The sequence below is a fragment of the Penicillium diatomitis genome (genome assembly GCF_028827545.1).
Source record: "Penicillium diatomitis strain IBT 30728 chromosome Unknown utg000004l_segment0_segment0, whole genome shotgun sequence".
Classification (NCBI taxonomy): Eukaryota; Fungi; Ascomycota; class Eurotiomycetes; order Eurotiales; family Aspergillaceae; genus Penicillium; species Penicillium diatomitis.
Genome location: NW_026623176.1, coordinates 1,342,125 through 1,360,387, shown reverse-complemented (window position 1 = coordinate 1,360,387; position 18,263 = coordinate 1,342,125). Strand labels below are relative to the sequence as shown.

The 18,263-nt window shown below is 51.6% G+C and overlaps 9 protein-coding genes across 9 annotated transcripts; 5 read left to right on the top strand and 4 right to left on the bottom strand.

Moving 5' to 3' along the window:
- Positions 1-2,641: 2,641 nt before the first annotated feature.
- N7539_003762 (GMF family protein) lies at positions 2,642-3,431 on the bottom strand (the record flags this gene model as incomplete). Its single annotated transcript, XM_056933364.1, has 4 exons — positions 2,642-2,833; positions 2,914-3,044; positions 3,221-3,314; positions 3,429-3,431. 4 exons carry the CDS (start codon positions 3,429-3,431, stop codon positions 2,642-2,644), a joined length of 420 nt encoding a protein of 139 aa, XP_056790905.1.
- A 265-nt stretch (positions 3,432-3,696) lies between these two features.
- Positions 3,697-5,072, top strand: N7539_003761 (flavin adenine dinucleotide pyrophosphatase; the record flags this gene model as incomplete). Its single annotated transcript, XM_056933363.1, has 3 exons — positions 3,697-4,068; positions 4,164-4,330; positions 4,439-5,072. 3 exons carry the CDS (start codon positions 3,697-3,699, stop codon positions 5,070-5,072), a joined length of 1,173 nt encoding a protein of 390 aa, XP_056790904.1.
- A 1,300-nt stretch (positions 5,073-6,372) lies between these two features.
- On the bottom strand, positions 6,373-7,476 carry N7539_003760 (Ras family protein; the record flags this gene model as incomplete). Its single annotated transcript, XM_056933362.1, has 4 exons — positions 6,373-6,611; positions 6,772-7,047; positions 7,141-7,255; positions 7,465-7,476. 4 exons carry the CDS (start codon positions 7,474-7,476, stop codon positions 6,373-6,375), a joined length of 642 nt encoding a protein of 213 aa, XP_056790903.1.
- A 2,583-nt stretch (positions 7,477-10,059) lies between these two features.
- Positions 10,060-11,283, bottom strand: N7539_003759 (SDR family oxidoreductase; the record flags this gene model as incomplete). The annotated part of the gene is made up of 6 exons (XM_056933361.1): positions 10,060-10,076; positions 10,217-10,238; positions 10,307-10,415; positions 10,476-10,531; positions 10,586-10,895; positions 10,979-11,283. The coding sequence occupies 6 exons, from the start codon at positions 11,281-11,283 to the stop codon at positions 10,060-10,062; spliced, it is 819 nt and encodes a 272-aa protein (XP_056790902.1).
- A 1,094-nt stretch (positions 11,284-12,377) lies between these two features.
- N7539_003758 (uncharacterized protein) lies at positions 12,378-13,369 on the top strand (the record flags this gene model as incomplete). Its single annotated transcript, XM_056933360.1, has 2 exons — positions 12,378-12,902; positions 12,935-13,369. 2 exons carry the CDS (start codon positions 12,378-12,380, stop codon positions 13,367-13,369), a joined length of 960 nt encoding a protein of 319 aa, XP_056790901.1.
- Positions 13,370-13,829: 460 nt separating this feature from the next.
- Positions 13,830-14,066, bottom strand: N7539_003757 (uncharacterized protein; the record flags this gene model as incomplete). The annotated part of the gene is made up of 1 exon (XM_056933359.1): positions 13,830-14,066. One exon carries the CDS (start codon positions 14,064-14,066, stop codon positions 13,830-13,832), a length of 237 nt encoding a protein of 78 aa, XP_056790900.1.
- Positions 14,067-14,297: 231 nt separating this feature from the next.
- Positions 14,298-14,654, top strand: N7539_003756 (uncharacterized protein; the record flags this gene model as incomplete). The annotated part of the gene is made up of 1 exon (XM_056933358.1): positions 14,298-14,654. One exon carries the CDS (start codon positions 14,298-14,300, stop codon positions 14,652-14,654), a length of 357 nt encoding a protein of 118 aa, XP_056790899.1.
- Positions 14,655-15,682: 1,028 nt separating this feature from the next.
- On the top strand, positions 15,683-16,713 carry N7539_003755 (glycoside hydrolase family 43 protein; the record flags this gene model as incomplete). Its single annotated transcript, XM_056933357.1, has 2 exons — positions 15,683-15,973; positions 16,042-16,713. 2 exons carry the CDS (start codon positions 15,683-15,685, stop codon positions 16,711-16,713), a joined length of 963 nt encoding a protein of 320 aa, XP_056790898.1.
- Positions 16,714-17,234: 521 nt separating this feature from the next.
- Positions 17,235-17,867, top strand: N7539_003754 (RibD family protein; the record flags this gene model as incomplete). Its single annotated transcript, XM_056933356.1, has 1 exon — positions 17,235-17,867. One exon carries the CDS (start codon positions 17,235-17,237, stop codon positions 17,865-17,867), a length of 633 nt encoding a protein of 210 aa, XP_056790897.1.
- Between the last annotated feature and the right edge of the window lie 396 nt (positions 17,868-18,263).

The window sequence follows — 18,263 nt, the reverse complement described above, 5'->3', positions numbered from 1 at the left end:
ATTTGGCTCAACTAGACTGGGCGAATGGAAGGAGATTCACTGGGTGAGGGTGTCGGGCTGTTGGGTTTGATCCTAGGATGACGATCGACCGGCTTGGGAGTCTTCTTCCTTCTGAACAACAAAGCTTGGACTTTCCGTTCCATTGGCAGAAGGGATCATCGGTTGATGGCCCTGAAGAAACTTGATTGTGACCTTCAAGTGCCGAAGTGGGCGTCCCTCATTGAGAGCATCGAATCTAAGTCGCAGATCCGAAATAGTTCACGGTCAAGTCCTGATCGACATCACACCTCCCTTGAGCCCGTCTCCGTGTCCTCAGCACCATTTCACATGCAAGTATCTTCCGTTCTTCACTGGTGCAAAATAACACGACCAGGCTAGCCTGCTGCCGTATTGGCGTACTGGCGCCCTGAGGTCCTGTCGTAAGTTACTCACTCCCACTGACTCAGTCGGTCAGTCCTGGTAAGGTTACTGTACGAGTGTGTGACTGTTCGCTGTAATTTTTCCCGCCCACCCAAACTCTCGGGAATCAGTCGCGGGCCAAACTGGGGGGTTGCGACCACGGCCCGGCAGGTTGGGTCAAGAAAGGTTCGGGCCCAGACTGGACCAGTGGACCAGCGTCGGTGGTCAGTGCTTTCACCCAAACTGCTGGAATCGAGGGCCCACCCATGAGATTGGGGTCGAACTGGTCTAAATTCTAGGGTAGGTCCTGTGTCCACCGAGGTGGAGAGGAGGACCACAAGGAACGGAATGGCATGGGATGGAAGATGGCCAAGTACTGTTAGTGAGTAGTCACGTATTGTGTTCTGGACTGATGTACTCAGTCCTCACACTGCACCTCACGAGTCGCCAGGAAAAGCGGTCTCTCTCCATCTCGAGAAGATCACAGTCGATGTACGCGTCTGACTTTGTGAAATGTGAAGATGATCAACACGGTATTACAGTTGACTAGTCTGTACTGTGCAGTGTGCACTCTATGCCCATTCAATGGTGTCTAACGGCCAATTTCAACCGTCTATCTCGAGTACGGTCGTTTTGCCGCTCATCCGAGTTCGCTCGTCCACAGGTATATATCGACTTAACATCAGGCACAACAAGCTATGTCTACTTTGGTAGCTTCAAGCCTCTCACTCGGTGAATAGATTAGTGTTGGACGGTCTAGGTGGGATTTGAGCTAGCACTGAATTTAGACGGGAATCTCCCATGGCTTATAAAGATACCTTTCAGAGGTGAGGGCAGTCCAACGAGAGTGATACCAAGGAGCGCCTGTACCATGGCACCTACTGCCTGACGACTACGTACATATGTATTGTGTAATCGTGAGGGTAAGTTCCAGGTGGTAACTCATCCATGTTCATAAACCCAAGTGATGAGGTGTGAGTGATGCCCGGATTCCTGATCTACATTCTACTAGCAAGGCACAATCTCAACAGGCAACTTCAAAAACATGCACCATATCCATTCTCGTGTCGCCGTGAAGTCTACAATACCCCTACCTTTTGTCTACAATACAGGGAATTGCCTTCAAGATTACTACCCAGTATTGCTATCAAGCCAACAAGATTTCACTGCCCCGAGTCCCGACTAGCTGCTACGAGAGTGCCGTCCAGGAGACTTCCCATCCTAGTTCCTCCTCTACCTAACAGCGCAAGCGCATCGCGCACATTCGACTATGGTCCCCTTCATGCCGTGCTCATAGGTGACTCAAGACTCTCCTTGGTTTCGCCCTTCGTGGCAACGCCCGGGACACTTCAAGGACAATATCAATTTGCTAACGTTCTCATTTCAGCTCAGAAGAGTAGATGTGCTTATCTGCGAGCTGATGCTCCAACGGATTGTACATGGTATGTTGGTACTGTTCAGGATTCATGGTGCTCGGGGTCCGTATCGTGGCAAGTGTCGAAGCCGTAAATTGTGACCTGGGTGAATTCGGCATCGGCAACAGATGGGTGTACGATTCAATAGACCAGTACAGATCTCTTATTCGCGAAATTTGTGCCCTTGTATAAGAGTGGATCGTGAAGGTCCCGTACCTTATGCATCGATGATGGGGCTGGAATGCCTGAGATAATGACAAGTATACGAGCAGTCTTTTGATAGTAACCTGTTAATGGTGTTCGAAAACCCGATACTCCCCGCTTGAATTGAAATATCTTGGTTGGTGTAGGTGTACCATACATGATTCATGTGTATAGGATGTTCGGGAACAAATTCTCAAATATATTAGTCGCCAAATGTTCCCACACGCGGTCATCAAGTAGCTGACAGGGTCCAAATTCTAAACCAGCCACTGCAGCTACGACCGTGCAGCCCTCATGATCCCCTCAGGTCGATTGGATCCTGGGACGCCAGTCGCAGGGTCACCATTCTTCAACTCCTTCTCTGTGCGTCATGCTGCTGAGAATCTCAAGGCCTCGGCTTCGCATTCTTCTGGGAGAGGCTCGGGCAGCTATTCAAGAACTTATCTCAGCTAGCCGTGCGCCACTGAAACCCAACACAACACCTATCAGCGACGCGTCTCTAGGATCTGCACTGCCGTATGCCTCTATCATGTCCATCTGTATTGACTGAGAATAGATGCCCACTGTCTTGATGAAATCATGGTTAAGCAAACAATACCCCGTGCTCCCGTTGTTATACACGCTTAATCATCACCAGCCAGCTTAGATTCGATGGAAATAACATCGTCTTCACTCTCCACCGGAACAAGACGGTTCACACCAGCCGTGGTGCGCATCAACTCGACTGCATTGGCATACTGATACATGGTATCTGTCTTGCAGTTTTCGGGCTTGTAGTACAGCAGAACGTAGGGCACGGATAGTCGGCCATCCTTCTGAATAGGGGAATCTCGCCATCAATACTTGTACATTGTTTTCCGGGGGTGACACACTCTACGCTCTCGGGTGAACTCACCAAGGTCAATGGATGGCTGAGAACGATGAATTGCGGCGTAGTCTCAGGCAGGTCATCGGCTACGTCCATCATGCTGGTATATGTCTCGTCATTTTTGGGGCGGATCTCCCCCGTGTTCTTGTCGATTTCATCTGGAGAAGTCGAAGTGTCGAGAGTCAGTGAAACTTTCCAACCCCAACCCATTGAAAAACCATGTGGTACAAAGACATTGACCCAGACCTCATCCTCCGGTCGGATCAGGTGTGACAAGCACGAAGGAAAGCCTCCTTTTGAGTAAAGTCGATCGTCACTAGGAGGGGGACCGTACAGATCTGGGCTTGCGGCTCCTTGGCTCTTGACGAGCTCAAGCGAAACTTGCGTAGTCGCTCCTTTGTCTCGGGTGAGAATGAATATAGGCCGGGCTAGAGGGTACCAAGAATTAGTCCACCTTCTCATATTGATCGACTTGTCCACCACTGCAAGGCTCTGCCCGCGATTGTTGTAAACATTCAGAGTGGGGGTGGGGGTGAGCGTACCATGATGCACTGGAACAGGGGATGTTTGGCGGGGCACGCGATGGTAATTCTGGAAGAAGACGGGCGCAGATTGCTCGCGATCAAGTATTCACGAGATCAAAGTCGAGGACTAGCTTCGATGATATGCGATGCAAGTGTTATGCAGATATGCGCAGGTGTGGCTTGTTGGAGAAACGGGAGAAGCAACGAAAGTCGGTGGAGTTCGAACTGGCATCCATGATTAGTAGTGGTCTGGTGCCTCTTCCACCCCTCCAGCTCCGACCGACTGATGTTCCCCACTTTCCACCTGATTGCGCTCGCTGCTCCTCGGCGCGATCGATCGATACGCCGCAGTCCTGATCTTCAAAGGGCACCGACCCTTCTTTCAATCCTTCCAGCTTTCTATACCTCCACTCTCTCGTCTCCCTCGAAGCCCTCAATTCACCTGGACTCGTCCCTCTTCTTCATGCTGAACCGACTCAATCTTCTCACACGACAGCTTGCCCGTCCCTTTGGCTCCGTCCGTGCAGCTTCCCCAACCCTTCCGACCACGTCCCTGACCCGGCGATCCGGCCCGTTCGCAATGACATCAGCTCCGAATTCAAGTACCATTCACACGGCTGCTTGCCTGATTATTGGCGATGAAGTCCTCGGCGGAAAGGTAGGGATACAATTACCCCGTCTCTCCCTTTGAAGTAACTTCCTGGTGGTCAGAATCGCGCTGACAAAGTCCTGACTCGGTGATGGAACAAATAGACGGTCGACACCAATTCGGCCTACATGGCCAAGTTCTGCTTTGGCCTCGGCATCCAACTGAAGCGCATCGAAGTGATTCCCGACGACGAGGAGGATATCATGGAGGCTGTGCGTCGTATGAGCGACAACTACGACTTTGTCGTGACAAGTGGAGGCATCGGTCCAACGTGAGAGCTCCCATCTTTTCTTCTCCCCTGTCCACCCACGAGGCCTCCAGAATGGCGACAACATGCATGCACACAACTGACGCATTACCTACCCTCCACTAAATCCAGTCACGACGACATCACTTACCAGTCCATTGCCAAGGCGTTCGGCCTGAAACTCCAACTCCACCAGCCCGCCTTTGAGCGTATGAAACGACTCTCGCGCCCACACCCCAAGCAACCGAACTTCGACTGGGAAACCCCTTCTCCAGGCCTGACCGCCAAGCTGCGCATGGTCGAACTACCCTACGACCCCAACGTGTCCGCCGAGTCGCAAGCCCTATTCGTCGCGGACGACCTGTGGGTGCCGATCGCCGTGGTCAACGGCAATGTGCACATTCTCCCCGGAGTACCCCGTCTATTCGAGCGACTGCTGCTGAACATGAAGCCTCACCTTGTGCCCCGTCTCACCGATCCCGAAGGCAAGGGAACCTTCCGGTTCCTGTTCAGCACGCCGTTGCCAGAGAGTGCGGTGGCACCATTTTTGACCCAGTTGGCTGCCAAGGTTGAGCCGCAGGGTGTCAAGGTTGGTAGCTACCCTCGCTGGGGAAAGAAGCGCAACACCGTGACTCTCGTCGGCGCCAACAAGGAGTACTTGGAGTCGTTGGTGGCTGAGGTGGAAGCTGGGGTGGAGGGTAAATTGGTCGAGAAGGAGGATGATTTGGACCCTCCCTCGGACACGGAACATGTATACAGTCAGTAACTTTGGCGGGGTGGCATATATTGATGAGAACGACATAGTTGATTGAAGGAATAACGCTTGTTGAAAGACTTGGATCTCTTGGACACGCGCGTAAGTCCACCGGCCTTCAGTCCAACGTCGATCTCTTTATAACGCTCGAAGGTTCCCGTCCAAGAGTGCTGGTAGCACCGGATACCTACCTAAGTGGGCCAAACCTCCTACTTCAGTAATGTGGACCGTTTTTCCCGCTGGAACGTCCACTACCCCAGCTAATCGAGAGCTGTCTACAAACGGTACATGTAATCAGGTCCACACGAGTGCTGGTGGGTTTACACGGGCTTGGTGTATAATCAATGACCCCATATGGCATCGGGATAACAACACAGATGAAAGTAAAAGCGGGAGATGCGCTTCGATGTGGTAATTAGAGCCGGACTTCCCTCTGGGAGTGTATATGTATATATTGACAGATAATGTCGGTCAACACCACAGTACCAAGATGGGAATGGACGGAGGCAGTAGATTTGACGGGAAATGAAGAAAAGCGAAAAACGACGCGATGAAATGAGACTGAACCCAGGCAGCACATCATGTGCGAAACCAAAATAAATAGCATAAAAACGGATAAATGGGCCATCGACGCCAGGAAATCTCACCGAGACCCGCGAGGGAATGGCAGAAGAATGGGAAAGCAAAACAAAAAGGGGGAATCAATATGTTCATGAGACGAGGTTTGGCGTCAAAAAAGATGGGAATATTCAACGATTTGCCGCGCGAGGTTGCCAAATCATGTCGTGTCGAAGCTCCAATTCGCCAACTCCGAGGGGCAGAAACAAATGGATAAACAAAGTTCAAGCGGGAGCGATTGCATAGCCTCACCCACATCGTCTCGGCGGCAGTGTTGCTTTTCAATCCCCAGGGTTTCAAGGAGAATTCAATCCAGAAGTGCGCCAAAGCTCCAAGACGAAAGTCGAGCAGGGACCACCACCCGTCGAATGTAGAGCATGGACAAGCCCGACTCCCCAAAATACGAATTGCCACGCGCAACAACCCCCCCCCCCCCCCCCCACAATCAGAGGTTCTTTCGTTTTCAAGATTTTTTTTTGTTTCCGACAAGGGCGGTGCACACCTCACAAACCCCTGATACGCCTTTTGCGTCGCATCGTTTTCGCGATGTATAAAAAATGGTATGATGCGAGCCTTGAGTGTGGTATAATGAAGATGCCATCTCCTTTTTGTTTTTCGAAAAAGAAAAGTTTCGGGTTTCGAGAACGGAACAAGGATTCGTCGCGGGATGGGCGTGGGTATCTGAGAAGCACATCTACATGACGACGCACTTGGAGCAACATCCACCGCTCTCGCCGGGCTCGCTGACTTCCATCTTGTTCTCGGGAGCACGGGCTCCAAAGGCGCCTGAGCCGGAGGGATAGGAGGACATCTCCTTGTTGTATCGGCGAATCTCGCGGACGAGGTCGTAGAAAGCGTCTTCGACGTGAATACGAGACTTGGCGGAGGTCTCGATGAATTTGCAACCGAATTGGCGAGCCAGCGCTTCACCCTCTATTGGAGCAAAAGAAAAGACGATTAGCTTTGCAGTTCGGTGCATACGACAGCGTGGTGAGCCGGCAAGAAAGATTACTGTCCCATTTGGGGAGGAATCCTCTCTGGGCGGAAGCCTGGAAAGACCATTACCGTAGAATCTCACAGAGTGGGTACGTACCTTCCGAAGACACCACTCGCTCCTTCTCCAAATCGCACTTGTTACCCACGACAATGATGGGGAAATAGTCCTTGTCTTTGACACGGAGAATCTGCTGTTGGAAAGTCATGATTTCTTCGAATGATTGACGCGACGTGATCGAGTAGATGAGCAAGAAGCCCTCGCCGGTTCGCATGTATTGCTCTCGCATGGCAGAGTATTCCTCCTGACCAGCCGTGTCGAGAACGTCCAAGAGAGCGACCTCATCATCAATCAGGCACTGCTTGCGATAGGAATCTGTCCGCGTTCGTAAGCACCCGTCAGCGATCTGGATCTCACTCCTCATCAAGGATATGAGCCGCTAGAGAGCCCGAATCGTGAGCCACTCACCTTCAATTGTTGGATCATACTCGTCCACGAAATGACTCTGGATCAGTTGGATTGTCAAACACGACTTTCCGACACCACCACCACCAACCACTACCAACTTATATTCTCGAAGGAACTATGCACCCGCAAGGCAAGAGAGTCAGCAATTGAAAGCTCATCGACGTCATTGATATGATTTGCCAGTCAATTGGTCCTCGCTGGCGGAGAGATTCATCCCGGCCGTGGAGGTGAATCTGAGCGTCGAGGTAAAGGGCCCGCAGAGGAACTCGCAGGGGGGGGGGGAGGGGGGCCTGGCGGTCAGGCACAAGCAAGAGAATAGCATACCTTGGAGGCCATTGTAACGAGAGATCAAACAGACCAACCGCGGGATCGGTCACGAAAGATTCCACAGGTGAATTTAAGAGAAGGGTCTCACGATTGGAATGGGAGCGAATCCTTCTGGACCGAGACACTGAAGATCGAAGGGGGAAGGGACTCTGTAAACGGGGGGTGGTGGGATCTTGTGTTGCGGTCGCAGGGATTCAGGAGCGACCCGAAAATTGTGCCGGGCAGCGGCACTAGTCACGAGGAAAGCGGTGTCGACGGGACGGTCGAGAGAAATGGGGATCGCGTGCGGGAAATGGTCAACGGTCAATCGTAGAGAGACTGATAATCAGGAACGAGGGTTCAATGTTCAGGCTGGACTGAGAGTGAGATGAGACCGGTGGAGAGAGATGTGGGAAAAACGAGCAGGGAGGAGTGAGAGAGAATCAGGGGAATTCGAAAGAGAAACGGGGCCGCAGTAAAATTTCGACTAGTATCTCGCGGACAGGGGCAAAGACGTTCAACCGAGAGGGTACATATGAAGATAGTAGTACTCCATAACTTAGTACATGGCTACTGTCATCCTCCAGTCATACTACGGCTCGTGATGGCAACACTCAGGGTTTAGGGGGCACATTGGCCTGCAAGTCAAAAGTCGTCCTGGCATACATCCATGCCAATACTGGCTGATGACCCGACATTCTTGTCCCTTTTTTTTTTTCTTTTTTTTTTTCGCCATCAGAGTCAATCTACAGATCTAGTCAACTCGAGACCAGACGCACCGACAGAAAGACAGAAGCACTGAGGAGCTTCCGCCAGCGGAGTCTTCAGCCTTTGCTGATGCAGTTCACTGTTGGTGATGGGGCCTGCATGAGCCTTTGAAAACCGTTTGCTGATGGATGATGGGTCACACTCACACAGCTCAGCGAGTCACCCACAGCAGGTCCCTGGCACCAGGGACAAGGGTCACCCGGTACCTGATCGAATCGACTGTCGGGCGTGTCAGCACTGGGAGGAAAAAGTACTCAGCCTCTGACGGGAGGTAGCAGATACCCGGTCGAGAGGTACCATGAGTGGATGTCGACCCCCGATGAGATGGCTGGGCAGTGGGCATTGGCCTTCCTGAACTTAGTTTCACGTTGTACGTGGACTCGATTCGATCCCTTAGCACACAGACCGGTTCACGGGATCGACCCCCCTCCCCCCAATGTGTCTGAGCCTCTGAGGCAGAACATCAACGGGACATCAACGGGGTTGCCCATGTGCGAGTGGGGGAAGTCCCCAAGGTGGTGGATGAGTGATCCCTCAGAACTCTATAGAAGTATAGAGTCCCAATCTCAATCAGTTCGGTTCGCTTGACCTCTCTCATTATCAATTTCCTCCCCCTTTTCAGCCTGTTGACGCTGCACGAGAGAAACCCATGGGCCCGCCTGGCCCCGCGAGTTCAATGGAACTATAGGGGGCAAAAGTTGGCACCCTCCAAATGTGCTAACTGCAAACTATTGAAGTTCCGAGAAAATAGACAAGACGGGGGTCCACTATGGGGGGAAAGAACCATTCGATGAGGGATACTAGAACGCGCCCGGAATATTCTACGCCTCCCACTCGACTCGAGAGGGCGTTCCTCTCCAGGAGGTGGAGGGCAATTACCGAGGGTCGTCTGGTGAGTCGGGAGTCGGGAGTCGGGAGTTCGGGAGTTCGGGAGTCGTACACTTCTTATACACTTCCCTCTTGAAAGGGCCACAAGGATTCCTGTAAGCTCCTGTCCTTCTACATGTTGTAAAGTTTTGAGATCGAAACCTTGGACATTTGGCCAACGACCGAAAAAAAAGGTCATAAAGTGCCAAAGAAGAAGAGACACAAGGTGGCATTGATTCAGGGGACCACGGAAGACCGGTGGATCTGGTTCTTAATATCGTTTTGATTGCCCGGTCTTGGCAATGGCAAGTGGGCAATCGAGCTAACTCCCATATTGCTGGACCACGTACGTAGGAGGCGGAAGGGCTCTGATTCAAGTGGTTTCGCGGGCCTAGTTCTCGGTGCATTGCAACAGTGCCGCTGTGGTTGGTCGGAAAATGGCAAGGAAGGTGTGATGGTTGCTCAGGACATGCATTCGACTGCGATTCAGCACAAGGACGGCCTCTCTACCTCCCGTCCTCCGAGCCGCGATGCGCCAACTGCAGGTCTGCAGCACAGCAGGAGCCAGTCAGGTGGCTCCGCCGTCCTGGATCACAATAGCACTTGCACCATGCTGTGGCCCAAATCGTCCGATACCATCGGTATGGCTGAGTCAAACAATAGAATCGTGCCGGAATTAAACTGTCATGTGCCCCGGGCCGATGACATGGGGGAGGGGCCCTGGGATCTAAGGCAGCGATATCGTCCTCGTTGGGATAATACCAGTCTGCTGGGTCATCTAATGTTTTGTTCAAACACGTATTGTTTAAGATATTGAGATCATTCAGCGAATAGACGTGTCGATCTCAGAGTATGAGGCAGGCTGATGCGGAAAGACCTTGTTTCGCTGCCCCAGGCATACGGACGGTAGATAGATGACAGAAAGGGGCAGTGGTATAGCTTCAAAATTCTTCAAAGACCCATGTTGAAGACGGTAGATTATAGACATGACAGCTCTGTGAAATGTGTCCATAGTATAGTCATACACCCTAAGACACAGCACTTTTGTGTTTGTATGATCACGAGGACGACCATTCGCATGGTCTAATTCCAGTCTATGCTCTATACCCAGCTCATAGAGTCGTTCATGACTTACGGTGCATGACACCCGCGGCAGCCTAGAAAAAACAATAAGTTCACTGTTATGTGGTTTTGCAGGAAAACTACCGAGCACGTGGTAGCTTACTTGGTGGCTGGGGAAGACGAGCGTATCGGCGATGACCACATTTTCACGACGGCTAGCCGCAAACACAACAACTTCGGCGATATCATCTCCAGTCAGAGGCTCAACTCCCCTAGATCCTCTGGGTTAGTCCTGCAACTCGGTACAGAGGGTCTTGGCACCGAGGACTTACTTGTAGACGGCGTCGGCCTTTGACTTGTCTCCATAGAATCGCACAACAGAGAACTCCTAGGTTATTGTCAGCCACTGCGCGTCCCCTCACTGAAGATGGATGGAACCCACGGTCTCGACTTGACCAGGATCAATCTCGATCACACGAATTCTCGTGGCAATCAACTCCTTTCGCAGGGCATCGGTGAAAGAGCGAACGGCAGCCTTGGTGGCGCAGTAGATACTTCCTCCAGCATAAGGCTCACGACCGGCGATACTTCCAATGTTGATGATATCGCCACGACCGCCCTCATCCCGCTTCTTGAAAATGGGCAGGATAGCTTGAGTCATGTTGATGAGACCGGTAACGTTGGTATTGAACATGACGTTCATATCCTCAGTGGCGATCTCAGGCGCCTGAGCAACACCCTTGACAAGACCACTAGAAAACCCACATGGGTGAGTATGACCCCACGGCCTCCACCAAAGAGCCAACGCTCAAACAGCAAGGAATTCGTAACTTACGCATTGTTCACAAGGACGTCAATCTCCTGGAACTCAGCCGGTAGAGAAGGGACAAAGTTCTTGATCTCCTCTGGGTTGCTCACATCCAATTTCACAGGAAGCACCTGGACACCCTCGCCAACCTCGGCCTTGATCTCGGCGGCCAGCTCTTTCAGGGCATCCACGCGGCGCGCAGTGACAATGATCTTGAGGTTTTTGGGCGATGAACGAGCAAATTCTTTCGCGGTGCTGCGTCCAATTCCTGATGACGCACCAGTCACAACGATGGTCTTACCCTCGAGACGCTTGGCCATTGCGGACGCCATTGCTCGTTGAATCAATGTGGGGTGAGGAGGAAGAGTAAAGATGCTCGGCTGGAGATGAGGCTTTGGGCGGTGGTGGGAGAAAGAGAGATTCCGCAGGACTGAAGTTGACAGTTGACACTTTCTCAAGAAGCTCATGGATGATAGCAATGTGCAGGGCAGCTTAGAAAGAAAAAAGTATTGGGAGGTAACCCCGCGGCGTGCGGGGAGGCCGGTCGTTGCGTGGGTGGGCCTCGGACAGGCGACGGTGCCCCGGTTCTGTTGGAGTCATCTATCTATTGTTATCGGGGGCATGCGGCACCCGCCGCAGTCTGAGCCCGAGGTCCACGGGGGGTTATGTAAGCGCCAAAGCGGGACCGGGCCGTGCCTGCATTGTTGAGGCTGTCGGCTTGAATGCCGAAAACATCGGGAGGCTGAGTCGTGGCTTGCCTTGAATGCTGCAATTTAGATCAACAGTCAGGCTCTACGCAATGCTGGTGGACAATGAGAAGATTGAAGGACGCTGTAGGACCACGCCACTACTCACAGAGAGGACATAGCGCAGTACATGGTTGCAGGATCATCCATGCTCTGTGAATATCAAATAAGTGAAGTGAGGCCAGTACAACTCTTATATCACCTAAATCTTAGACCCGAATGAGCTGATTATTAGCAGCTTGTCGTTATTATATCAGAGCCATAGGCACTTGAGAGCTTGAAACCACAAAGGTGCTCCCTAAGCCATTAATACCATGAGGGTATTGTTCGTAATCAGACCCTCTTGGACCGAATCCATCTAGGAAAGTACATGATAACAATAAAGAAATGGAACTTTCCGCATGTTGTTGGGATCAAACAATGGGATTATTTAAGACACCTGCAGCATCACAACATCTCTCCTTCTTCCTTCTCCTCACCACCGCGTTGGTTTCGAACACAGAGCACCCTACACATCTTCAAGACATTCAAACGCCTCTTCTTGAACCTCCCTCGCTATTCGCATCCCACCTTTCGATTCCCCTCTATCACTCAACTGGTTGATTTGCACTCGGTGAAGTGAGTATCAACTCGATCCTATACTCACTTTGAGGCTATTCTGACACGCAGCAGCATTCAAGATGTCACCCACAACCACCTCGTCCTCTTCCTCCCCCTCTCCCTTCGTCACCGCTGCTCTTGGACTCTCAACTCCGAGTTTGCATTTCAACTTTGACTGGGCAGATGATGTGGAAGATGAGCTGCAAACTCAGCAGCCATCTGGACGGGGTCTTTGTCACAGCTTCAACGATCATGCTCCCCCCGTCTCTGCGCAGGATTATGATGAAAGCCTTTGCAACGACTTGGCCGATTCCGCATACGATACATGTGGAAACTCATCGCGAAGTGAGAGCAAGGTGAACATTGATGACCTCACTTGTGAGGGAGGACTCAACGAACGACGCTTCACCAGCACCTCGATGACTGAACAAGTCACGCCTCTGGACCGACTGCATCAGGGACTGGCTGCCGAATTCTGGGGTCGTCAGCATGCGGTTGCTGTTGACATCGAAATTCACCACTTCAACTGGCTGGGCCACCCAGTCAACCAGGCCAGTGGCACGGCACCCACTGATAGCCTGGCTATCATTCGTTGCGGCCCAAAGGTGCCGAAAAAAATGACTCTCTGCGCGTGGAGAGTATGCTCAAGCGGGCCTCTCCCTTCCTTGACCCCGTCGTTGTGAGCTTGGAGAAGAGTTCCGACTCGTCAAGTCATCGGGACTTGAACCAGACCCACGCTCTCCGAGGCCATGTGTCCAAGTTCTACACGGCACACGGCACCTGGTTCACACAGCCATCACCTCTGGACGCTGGCCTGATCACACTAGATACAGGTAGCGTGGCTATTTACCAGAGCCCTCACCTGGCCGTGGGCAATGGCTTCGTTGAATCGAGCCTAATTCCCAGCCGAGCAGACTGGTCTGACCAGTACCAGGAGAAGCAGGTCGCTCTCGGTAGTTCACCGTGGTGTCGAAACCGTCAGCGCCTGCCACCCTCCAGTCTGCGGCAAGCAACTTTGCCTGGTGACCCAGAATTGATAGCCCCTGAGCCAGATTTGTCGTCGGTGACCTAAACCGATAACGCACAACGACGAGGCCCCAGGCAACAGCCCTAAGCGGCCGAAGCTCGGAAGGGCAACGCCCTTAAGTCAAACAAAGAAAGAATCGAAACAACGAGGGCTTAGTCAACAGCCCTAAGCGGCCGAAGCTCGAAAGAGCAACGTCCTCAAGTCCGACAAAGGAACTAACGGTACTACTTTAAGCCCGTATCTCTTTCTGATCATTACTAGTATACTAATACGGAAAAAGAATCGATAGCGTCCTACTGCACGCATCGTGTACACGGGTTCTACAACAGTTGGCACAAACCCATTGGCTGATTGTCAGACCAAAGTTGCAGGCGATATCCAGTCCCTCGAGTGGGATCCTGCACAATCCACCGCCGCAAACCGTCAAGGATTCGACATGCTGGATAACTTACGAAAACTTCAGTCTGACATTAGACAAATTCAGTCCAGACTCGGACAGACTGAGTCAAGACTGCTGAATTATCGCGACGCTGTGACGTGTCGCTTGGAGCGATGCCCCAGATTTCCAGAGGCCCGATGAAGCTTGCATCAAGGGACATGTTTCATCAATCTCCGCCACACTGAAAAACTGCCAGAGGCCAAGAGATAAACAGGGCGAGGAGGTCTTGCGGTCATCGGGGGCGTTGGGGGCGTCCGGGGTCTCGGACAGCGTCCGCCGCTTGGAATGGATATTTAGAAGCATTGCGTCAATCAACGTAGAGAGGACTCGGGAATCATGAGATGCTGATATTCTTGTATGCGGTTGCTGGGTATGGTGGATAACTACAAGAGCAAGCTTTACATGAGGTTTCTGCATGTTATTGTAAACATTCGGGAAGCCCATAAATGGCAAGCGCATTGGAAATCGGCGCCTCGATCAAGTAACGACACCGACCCAGGCAGCACACGATCGACCGACAGCCAACCAGTGAAAATGAAGATCACGACACCGACGCCTGAGTCCGACGCATGTCCTTATTCTCCCAAGTCTGAGACACCATTCGCTTCACAGCAAGTGACGAATGACAAGGCCCCGGTCAACTCTCAGCAGGACAGCGGACGGTCGACGGCTACCAAGCAACCTCCGAGTCGTGGAAACCGCATCGGAGTGAAGATGCTTCAGTTCTTCGAAGCCTTCAATGACCCGCTTGGAAATTTTATCGATGATCCCGTTCCTGAGGCTGTGATTGCGATCCCAAAGCCTCAGAAGTGCCGCCGGCCCGACAAGTCAACCAAAGCTGCGAAGAGGGTGTGGAAGTTGGTCCGCAGAATGTTTCCGTCACGCGATTGACCTGCTTTCCTTCGTTTTGTTTTTGTTTCTCTTGTGCGTTTCTGTTTTCATTCGTTTTTGATGCATAATTTGTTCAAGCGTCACCGCTGTCAGTGGTAGATATTATGTGCTGAGAGGCGTTTGAGGAATGTAAATGGAGGAATATCGATTGCGCAAACCATGGTGCTCAATAAAAAAATACTATAATCCTTCTGTGACTATGTTCACAATGCTGTGTCTTTTGATAGTAAGAGTAGAGGTGGCTACTGTCTGGTGGCGTTTTTGAAAAATTGCGGCGTGGCCACAACCGCCGAGACACTACCTAAGCGTATGAGTCTTGGCTTATCCGCACAGACCGGAGAATGGTGGCATTTCCTCATCATCGCCCTTTCGAGAAGAAGACAATGGCTTTCATCAGACCCTTGAGCTCAATGAGGGGCTACAGATGATAGTTGAAGAGGACACATTCCTTTCTTGGTTATTCCGCTTCCGATATCAAGCTTGTGACTGCGGGAGCAGAACTGATCTTTCCTTGTTGGCAAGCACTCCAACCCGCACCGAGGGCGTTTCTTCACCATCAAGGCTATCGCCATACCATATTGAGGAAATGGGTACCCATTACAATTGGGAGGGTTGCAGCGACGTTTCTGCAGATCATGAAAGCATGGAGTCAGACGACCATGTGTTGCTGCGTCTACATATGCAAAGGCTCGAAGCCATTTGCTACTTTCGGTTTGGCCCCCGACGCTGATCATCGCCTGGAGTGTGGAGAACGTTACCCAGTACGAACCTGCAGAGATGCACAAGGCTCAGCTGAATTTGGGAATCCAATGAACGTACACAGTAAGCCGATACCAGTGGATTGTGTTTTCTGAGACACTGGCTGAATCTGGAACAATGGTCAATCCTATCGTAATATACAAATGGGGGCCGGAAGACGCCTCCATTCCTCTCTTTTTTATCAACAGAGATCTTGGTATATATCCTACAATTTCTTCACCAAGGTCGAGGGTGGACGTCATTCCATCTTCAGTTCTCACATCGCTGCAATGAGCTCAAATACCCGGTTCGCATTTGCTCTGTCGCTCTTGATGGGCAGCGCTGCTATTGCCGAGCCCACTCTCGCCATCAATTCCGATTTCGCTGATCCTTGTGTGATCAGTACTGGCGATGGCCACTACGCCTTTGCTACGGGAGGCAACGGAGTGAATGTTCAAATGGCGCATTCCACTGACTTTACCAATTGGGAGCTCATGAGCGGCCACGATGCGATGCCTGGCCCATACCCGTCTTGGGTGGCAGGATCTCCTGCAATCTGGGCGCCCGATGTGATCCAACGGGTGAGTGAACAGAGGGACCTGGCTGGATCAATAGCGATTGCGCTCTATGGCTGACATTCGTGTACCAGGACGACGGGAAATTTATCATGTACGTGTCAGCTTCTGCCAGCCAAGACGCGAGCAAACACTGCGTCGGAGCTGCCGTTGCCGACCAAGTGACCGGTCCCTACACCCTCGAGCAGAGCCCTCTAGCGTGTCCACTCGACAAAGGCGGAGCCATTGACGCCGATGGCTTCAAGGACGGAAATACCTACTATGTGGTCTACAAGATTGATGGCAATAGCCTGAACCAAGGCAACACGCTCAATCCCACTCCGATCATGCTGCAGCAGCTGAACTCGGACGGCGTGACTCCCAACGGCGACCCCGTCCAGTTGATCGACCGTGACAACAACGATGGCCCTCTTGTTGAAGCTCCAAGTCTGGTCAATGTCGGTGGAACATATTACCTCACCTTCTCATCAAACTGGTACAACACTCCCAAGTACGACGTTAGCTATGCCATTGCCAGCTCGGTGACCGGGCCATACAACAAGGTCCAATATCCCGATGCTCCATTACTGGTGTCGGGACATTCGAGTAGTGCCGGTGCGTTGAGCGGGCCTGGTGGAGCTGACTTTAACGGAGATGGATCCAAGATTGTTTTCCATGCCTTCAAGAACGGCAAGAACATTGATGACGGACGTGCCATGTACGTTGCTGACATCAATGTCTCTAATGGTGTGATTCATGTCCTGTGAGAGGTCTCTGTGTCTTTTTTGCTTCTGTCTCGTCCCCGAATTAGTCGAGAAATGTAATCAAATGCAAATCATTTTATGAAGCCGCCGGGTTCAAAAGCGAGTGTCCACGCTGCCGTTCCAGGCATATCGTAGAATATCCGCAGTGTTAACGCCACCTTGATAGCTCGATGAATATCTCGAAAATACTGCCTGAGGCAAACAAACAGCCCCATTTGGCCCACTCTAAGTGTCTGCAGTGGACATCGCTACTTCAACCTCTCACGATCGAGGACTCGATAAGTTTCCTGACTCAAAAGGTCTCACGTGAACGGAGATTTTCCATATGAACCATGGCCAGAGATGCTTTGCACTTCCCAGACTCGGACAGAGCTTTTCTAGAGCCGTCTTTACCTTCTCAAGATGGCTCAACTCCCCAGCCTGATCTGCCATTCACTACTCTTACATTCGCAACGTCGCTTGATTCTTCCCTCTCATTAGCTCCAGGGATACGTACAGCACTGTCAGGACCACAATCGAAGGCAATGACGCACTATCTGCGATCTCGTCATGATGGAATTCTGATCGGCGTGGGCACAGCCGTCGCGGATGACCCCGGGCTGAACTGTCGCATTGCTGGAGTTGGAGGCTACGGCGGCGAGGGCTTGAACGGCCAACCACGGCCAGTTGTCATTGACCCTTCTTTGAAATGGAACTTTTCTGCAGACAGCAAATTGTTTCAAATGTGCAGGGAAGGCCGTGGTCGTGCGCCGTGGATCGTCACCACGGCGAAGGAAGCCCCTGCTGAGAAAGATGCCCTGATCAAAGCGTACGGTGGTCAATTCATTACGATGGATATCCCGTCCTCAGACTCAGGAAGTCATTGCATGGATTGGTGTCAATTGCTCCGGATCCTACGAATGAATGGTCTGCGGAGTGTTATGATTGAAGGCGGAGCGCAGATCATCAATTCTTTATTGCAACCACCCTACATGGCTCTAATAGATCGTGTTATTCTGACAATTGCACCGACATGGCTTGGACAGGGTGGTGTTGTCGTCTCTCCAGCCAGACGGTTGGATGACGATGGCAAGCCAATGTCCGCTGCCAGATTGAAAAATGTGCAGTGGCATCCATTTGGTGAGGACGTTGTGCTCTGCGGAGAAGTAACTATCTGAGTGAGGAAGACATTTGTTTTCTTTGCTCCCTCAGACCAGATGAAGCTCATTCACTTGGCGGATATACGACTTTATTCGGTCAAGCACACGCCAGGCACAACCACGAGAGGAAAGGTGTCTTCGTGTACTTTCATTGCGCACGCGTGCCTATTGATGCAGCGCCTCTGTTCAGCAGCTTATATTTGAGACTTATCAGCCGTTTCCACTGTTCTATCATTTCTTTTACACATTCTTAGCGTCTTAGGTCTACTCCTCGTCGATTACACTCTCGATAGGCTTGCATTTCATGTATCCTTTGCCGAAGTAGTATATGACACTTGTTGCAAGGCCACATACGATACCACCGCGAATCGCGTATTTGCAGAGAAGTCGCCCTGAGAAAGACAGACATCGTCT